Source organism: Nelusetta ayraudi, unplaced genomic scaffold, assembly GCF_046127955.1.
Source record: "Nelusetta ayraudi isolate G7.1 ecotype Tasmania unplaced genomic scaffold, CSIRO-AGI_Nayr_v1 ptg000135l, whole genome shotgun sequence".
Classification (NCBI taxonomy): Eukaryota; Metazoa; Chordata; class Actinopteri; order Tetraodontiformes; family Monacanthidae; genus Nelusetta; species Nelusetta ayraudi.
The window spans coordinates 3,190,001-3,197,952 of NW_027466185.1; the positions used below are offsets into that span (position 1 = coordinate 3,190,001).

At 41.6% G+C, this 7,952-nt stretch overlaps 1 protein-coding gene across 1 annotated transcript in view; it reads left to right on the top strand.

Moving 5' to 3' along the window:
• The window catches only part of ppm1h (protein phosphatase, Mg2+/Mn2+ dependent, 1H), a 21,160-nt gene extending 13,947 nt beyond the window's left edge, over positions 1-7,213 (top strand). The window contains exons 9-10 of the mRNA XM_076011656.1: positions 1,847-1,998; positions 3,738-7,213. Of these exons, the coding sequence (XP_075867771.1) occupies positions 1,847-1,998; positions 3,738-3,885 (300 nt within the window). The 3' untranslated portion in view covers positions 3,886-7,213. The remainder of the gene's footprint in view (positions 1-1,846; positions 1,999-3,737) is intronic.
• The last annotated feature ends 739 nt before the right edge of the window (positions 7,214-7,952 follow it).

Genomic DNA, 7,952 nt, shown 5'->3' on the forward strand with positions numbered 1-7,952 from the left:
TATCCATCCATCAATCCATCCATCTGATCTTCCATCCATCCATTCATTTTTAATCATCACCAACAATCACACCACATCAACATCAGTTTATCAGTATCCATCCATCTATGTTCCTTTCCATTACCCATCCATCCATTCATTTGCCCATCCATTAATCTGCCATTCAATCCATGTATTTTTAACCATCACCATCGCACCACATCAGCAACATCAGCTTATCAATATCCATCCATCTATTTCTCTTCCCATTATCCATCTGTCCATTCATTTTCCAATCCATCATCACATCTTCCATCCATCCATCAATCCATCCATCCATCCATCAATCCTTCTTGCCAGGATGCCGAAGCCGTTATTTTGGTTTTATCTCCTCCATCCTCGGAAAATGAAAGAAAATCCTCGTACAAAGTGGGTTTTTTTCACCCCCATCCGTGCAGGAATGTAAACGTGAGACTAGCTTGTGAAGGAGCACGTGACGCTCGAGGCTTCTTGAGCCTTTGCAGGAAGCTGTGTGAGACTCTTCCCTCCGTTCCTCTCCGATTCCCCGCCTCTTCCCAACATTGTGTGCTGGATACTTGTCATGTATGAGAGAATGGCCAACTCAGCCCCCCTCCCATCCCTCGCTGTTCTGCCGCCGCAGCAGCAGCAGAGCCCAAAACCACCTGGCCGACTGTCTGGCACCGCCTTCAAAGCGCTTTCATCTCCTCGTGTAGTTTGTCCGAAAAGAATTTTTGCATCTTTTTTCCCGCTTCCTCCCACGGCTCTGTCCTTGATCTTTAATTCATTAATAAGCGGGGGGTTCACGGCGGGTTCACACCGAGAAGTCGACTCCTCCGTCTGCGTCTCCCCGATTTATCTACCGGAACACAAGTCTGTCAGCGAAGCGGTCCCGACGGGTTGGGGGGGATCTGAGGGAGATGATGTCAGCGACTGAAAAAGCACTGAAGTCACAGCAGCGTGGGCTGGAGTTGTTGCTCGGAAATGATGATGAGCTCCCCGGCTGCAGAAACTGACTACGTCTTCATGCAACATGTCATAGTTTCAGATTTGGAGCTGAGAGTCAAACATTTAATTATTTTTAGTAGTAGTATTATGGTTATTACTGTCATCATCACTAGTATCATTATTATTATTATTATTATTATTATTATTATTATTATTATTATCATTATTATTATTATCATCATCATCATCATCATCATCATCATCATCATCATCATCATCATTATTATTATCATTATCATCATCATCATTATTATTATTATTATTGCAATTTTCTAGATATTTTTATTAATTGATGATTTGGAAAATGTAAGAGAAAGAAGTGATGTGATTGTGCAAATGGTGAAAGGCATCAGTTGGAATCAGCTCATTTAGCTTAGAAAGCAGCAGCAGAACTTTTTTGTTTGTTTTTTTCTAACCACTAACATGACCGTCTGACTGCTCAGTTCAGTGGGATTCTCTCAACGGCTGCAGAGCTGAGAGCTGAGAGCCCCCCCCCCGAAACACCCTGCTTCTGCAGCAAAAATGCCAGTGGAGTGTTATTATATATTATATTATGTAAAATATAATGAAATATATATAGAGTGGGACTGCGGTACTTATCTGCTGATGAACTAATGGGGAACAAGTGTGGCAGCACGAACAGGTGGACAGGTGGATGAACGTCAAACCCCAGGTGGCTAATCAGGCCCAGGAGTGCAATTAAGAGCAAAATAAAGACAAATAAATAAGTGACTTTAACACAGTCTTATCCTGGTGGATGTTTGTTTACAGCAACACTTGTTATGTCTGCTGCGGCTCCGCTGAGGTCACTCACTGAGTTGTTCCGTGTGCCGGCACACAGGTAAAGGTGTACAACCTGATGCAGCACGAGCACGGTGCCGACGACGTGCTGGTGATGGGAACCGACGGCCTGTGGGACGTCCTGTCCAACCAGGAAGTGGCCGAAGCCGTGACCTCGTTCCTGGCCAACTGTGACCCCGATGACCTTCACAGGTCAGAATACTTTATTTATTTATTTATATGTATATATAAATACATTTTATATATATATATACATATACTGTGTTTGTATGTGTGTGTCTATATATATATGTACATATATATATATATATACATATATACATATATATATATATATGTATATATATATATATATATATATATATATATATATACATACTGTGTGTGTTTGTGTGTACGTGTGTGTGTATTATACAGTACATATACATGTACTGTATATAGATACTTGAAGGGAATACACGCATGGCCGTGATGAATAAAATAATAAAATATATTTATATAAGTATGTATACATCAGAGGTCGCGTTAACCGGATATTTTCCACCATTATATATTTTTTTCAACAGTGACAGAAAAATGTGAAGGTCGTCTGTCATTTTGACAGGTTGCAATGCCACCCCCGACCACTTGGTGGCAATGAGCATATTGCAACGTCCCCCTCCGACACGCGGCGCTGAGATGTCAGACAGTTTCTTTGCGTGTCTCAGCGCTCTCTCTCACTTCCGCACTCTCACACACCCACACCTGACCTCAGCCAATCACAGGTGTGTTGCCTTCACTGGACAACGCTCACCGACACCATTAACATCAAATAACCACAGAGCAGAACAGAACGCGAGAGAACACGGTCCAACCGACCGCTACAATGCTAGTTGGCTATTGTCTCTCTTATTGCTTGACCTCGGCGGCTTCGCTCAGAAGAAAAATGTGGCAGTTGAGTGTCAGAGGTTTCTTTAGAAAGCCGGATTTGCTGACGCACTAGCGGGCACGCGATTGAAGTCCAATGTGGACCAGGAGGAGGGTGTGAAGTGGTGCGTTTAGGACACAGCCGGTGAAGCGTTCATATTGCACCCAGAGCCGCCAGGAATCATGGGGGAAATGTGTTGTTCTGTGTTGTGAGAATTATGTTGTGTGTTGCTGTTGGAGTGCAAATGTGTGAACGTGTCACACACACGTGTGTGTGTGTCTGTGTCTGTGTGTGTTAGTGCGTTAAAGGAAATGTTACATGTACATTACGTGCCCTGTTACGTTCCTGGCTGATTAGCACCGTGAGTCAGCGTGCACTCAGTTCGACTGGGAAGCTGCTCAGCGCCATGACTGGTTGGTGCAAGACAATGTTCAGTATCAGTCTCATGCCGACATCGTGTTGGGTGGATCATGTCCTTAACAGCTTACTCACTTTTATAATGATATTAATGATAAATATAACGTTAGCTATGAACGAACAAATAATACATCCAACAATACATCCCTATGTGCAGTACTGCACTATCAAGTGATTCTAACAATGGCATAGTTTTAGTTGGCTGGGTAACAGAAGGGTGAAGATGTAACGCACCATGTTGTAAAAGAATGTTACCTTCTTGTCATTCAATTTGGTGAATGTCTTAGGAGCATAAGAGAAATTTTACGACTTCATCGGTCAAAATGACCAGTAACAAAAATGTCTAGCGTGACCTCTGATATACATACATATATATGCAAATACAAATACACACACATATATGTATGTATTCCCCTCAAGCTGGATTCAGACACATTTAACGCACCAATAGAAAGTCTGACGACAGGAGAAAAGATCCACGCATTTCATAGGTTTTGCCCAGTCACCTCGCTTTTTTTTTATTTTTCTCTTTGAATGAGAGCAGAATGCCTCTTATCAAAGAAGTGCACGACTTACAGAATCCATCCATGTTGCTCTGTCGGTTCAGGTACACGATGGCGGCCCAGGACCTGGTGATGAGGGCCCGCGGCGTCCTGAGGGACCGAGGCTGGAGGATCAGCAACGAGCGCCTGGGTTCCGGCGACGACATCTCCGTCTTCATCATCCCGCTGATGTATGGCAACCGCCAGCCCTGAGGGGGGCGCTGTGGGTCCTGAAGGGCACGTCTGCTTTTTAACCAACAGGACCTTTACTTCATTTTTTTTAAGTCCTGAACTGAAAACTAATGCCCACTTTGTTATACTTATTATTATTTATTTTTATTTTGTGTGTGTGTGTGTGTGTGTGTGTGTGTGTGTGTGTGTGTGTGTGTGTGTGTGTGTGTGTGTGTGTGTGCCGTTCGCACATTTATTCCTCCCTGTTGACTGAGGACCTTCTCTTTAGATTTGGGTTTTCTTTAGTTGCTCAGGGGAACCGCAGTCGGCACTAAATGAGGCAAACCGCATCGTTTCAATCACGTCAAATTGCTGAGAAATCATTTTTAAAAAAAACACATTGGGAGAAAAGGAAACGTTCAATAACGTGGCGGTTTGGCAGAGACTGGAGCGTTCTACGGCAGTTCTAAAACTCTCTTCTAAAACTTTTTTTTGTTTTTGGTCTGTTTTACCTCGTGCAGTGCTCTTCTCCCCCTCACTCCCTCTTTTCCTGTACTTTATAGTCAACCTGCTTGCGAAAGAAAAAACAGGAAAGCTAACCTCCTTTCGTGTGGCTTCTGAGGATTTGCTGAAGGTCGCGGAGTGAAGAGTGTCGTTTGCTAATTTTCAACTCATTTTTGGTAGATTTCAAGAAGCATCGCTGAAACCTGAAGTCAAACCCGACAAGGGTTGTGGAGGCACAAATTTGGGGCCTGAAGGTATCGCTGTGTTAAATTAAATTTGGTTTGGCCTAAAAAAAATGTATAATTTGCAAATTCCGCAGTGGCCTAATTATTATTTTTTTTAAACTACTAAACATTTGATTTAATCTCTTGTACTTCAGTTTGCTCGCACTTAACCACCGACCCACAGCATAAACAGCAAAGCCATGAAGAGAAACCAAGTGGGGCTTAGATCGTCACGCTAATTGCAAAATGATGATTAAGATGAAAATGATCATCGCATCAAGCCACATTCTGGGTTTGACGTGTTTTGCATGTTTTCCGGAGCTGAGCGGCGTCGATTATCCAGATTGTTCTTGTTCTCCGACGGGTGGCCGAGGTAACGACACGTTAAGTTTGGATGTAGTTTTCTTACTGAGTCGGTGCATGCAGTGACATAACGTTAGGCCTGGGAACATAAAAGACGGTGCAATCGCTAACACTGCTCTTTGTTTTTATACGAACTATGAGTTTGTATTCATGTGTCGTATCAGACGGTTGTAGATACTGTTATTTGTTTGTATCGGTAAATGTGCAGAGACCATATATTGATTATAGGGTTGTTGTTTTTTTTGTTTTTTCCATTAGCGCTATTAGCATCCCAAAATGTTTAGCCTCCAAGAGCTAAAGGCGTGACTCGGTAAGAAGGGGATGTGTGTAGAGCAGAACCGGTGAAGACGAGGCTCAAAACCAAATCATGTTCTTTCTTTCTTCTTTTATTTTGCACTTTTCTTGTTCACTTATAGAAATTGTCACGTTTAGAAAAAAAGTTTGACTTCTATCCAAAACGCGAGTTACGGTAATACACAAATACACCACGTGTTTTAATGGATATCAGTAAGTCTCTGAAAGACAAGCACTGACTTTTTCCCACAAACTTAATAACGAGTTTTAATGTAGCACTTAAATTCTTAAGGCCTTCAGGGTGAGAACATATCTCTGTAGTTTAAAGAAACAGGGGTTGGCGGGGCAATTGACTCAATCCAAAGATGTTTTTGGGAGAATAATCGTACATTTCCGGGGTGATGAAGCCATTGTTATTGGAACAGTGTGACATGTTTGGACGCATGAAGAGTTAGAAAAGATTACCCAACTTGATTATTTTATCTAATGTAAACCTGTGGCAAGGAGCAATCTTAATGACTGGGAAGGGTAATAATAAACTTAGCCTTTCTTTTAGTCACCCATTTACTAACAACTCTACAGCCCACAAATGTGAAAAAAAAATTGATTAAAAGAATTGGCAGCAAGTAGTGCTCAATGTAATTAGCCAAATTTTAACATTGTTCTAGGCTTAGAGGTAGTAGTAGTACTTTGGTAGCTGCTACTGGCTATATTTCTACTGAAGCTAGTTAGGATACATGCAGGCGTAATACAATTCATCTAATAACACACATAAGACAATGTCAACCATTGGTTGGTTGGCTCACCTAAGCCACTCAACATTAGCGTAGTTTGGATTTTGTTGCAGTCGATGGTTGTAACGATTCCTCCAAGCAGCAGTCATTGACATTTGCCTGAAGTTCATATGGTGAAGTTTTTCCTCCATTCCATACATTCCATGAGCAGATGTAACGTCCTTTTCTAAGGAACATTACATTTATGTTACATATTTACGCGTCCTTTCATCAAGTAGCCTTTTGCTCCTCTGTATCTTGAACATTCTCTCTAATTTATTGAATGTCTTTTTTTCATACATGTATTCAAATATGATTTTAATTTCTTTCATTAAGTCAAAAACAATCCTGCCACTGCCTGAGCAACAGTCTAGAGCCAGGGTGGGCAAACTTCTTGACCGGTGGACCACAATCTGTTCTAAAATTTGCAAATGGTATCGGTGTTGTTGTATGGGCACATTTTTGACCAGTACGAGTAGAGTACTCAACCTCAGTACTGGTACTGATACACGATACCGGTATTGGTGCATCCCTATAAATGTCTTTTAAAACACTTAAAAGAAAAGATGAAATGTAGCTATTTTATGACTTCCTTACTATTAATAGAATCAAGTTTGGCGGGCCACATTAAAAAGCTTAGCGGGCTGCATATGGCCCCCGGGCCGTAGTTTGCCCACCCATGGTCTAGAGTCCAGAGTCTAGACCACGCACTGCATTTCAACTGGACGTCATCGGATGCAGAGTGTCGAATGTTTCCAACTCAGCTGGTCAAGACGGCAGTGGCTCAGCGTGGCCCTTAGAATGTGTTGAATGTCGATACCTTCCATTAACGCCTTTTTCTCTCTGATGAATGTCATGCAAAGGAACTTGTATTTTTGTTATTTTTTTGTCGTTGTACTGTGCCACCTGACTGCTGCGCATCAACTCAGGTTCATTCATCACGTGTACTCGGACGAGTGTGTTTAGAAGGAAGGAAGGAAGGATGGTCCCACGAGGTGGCCGACTAGTTGCACTACAAATAGTGGGAGTTGATTGTTTGTTTTAAGGGAAGCTCTTGGACTCAACTTTGTCCCTTCCACCTGACTCTAGGTTTCCCTTTTTCTCAAGTTGCTGTATTGTGAAAGTAGTAACTACTGTTTTCTATCTTTTGAGGTTTAAAGGAACTTCATTAAAGGGGTCTTTTAAAAAAAAGAAAAGAAAGAAAAAAGGAAAATGAAGGAAGCCGGTGTTTCTTTCCGTAGCAAAGAGGAAGCCATGATGGGCGAGGTGGAAACATTTTTAAATGACTGTTGTGCGATCCTCAGACTATCCATTTGTGAATGTGAAATGTACATTTTGTATACCCCAAATTTAAAAGGGGGTTGGGGTGGTAGAAAAAAACAACACTTAAAGAAATATTTTAATGTTTCCTCCTTGTGCAATTCTGACTTTGGGGCGAAGACAAATGTTTACCTTGAGTGTTTGTTTTCCAGAAACTAAAATGAATATTAAAGATCAATGTAAACAAATACAATGTATCTCATCTTATATCTTCAGCTACAGTTTAACTAATTGTACTTAGCAGATGTCAAAAATCACTACTTAAACCAGCAGTCTGGGATCATACCGATTAAGATACTGGTGCCAGGTTCTCCAAATGAACTGTTTGTTTGGTTTTGTATTCAAACATAATCAAAGGTTTAAAGTAAAATAGTTAAATAGTTAAATAGACAAGTCGCAAAAATTGAGAGTTCACAAAAACAAACTTCCCAAACATACCAGAAAGCAGTCGTTCGAGTCCTCGGTCCAGCTGGCTGATGGAGGGCAGGGAAAGCAGCGACGATTCGTGAGAAGGCGGAGTCCAGACAGCCAGGAGCACAAATCACAGGACAGCAACCACATAGCTAATTTGCATGCAACTACTGATGACATGGATATAGTACGATGTCCTCGTTTTCTTTCGCCATCTCTT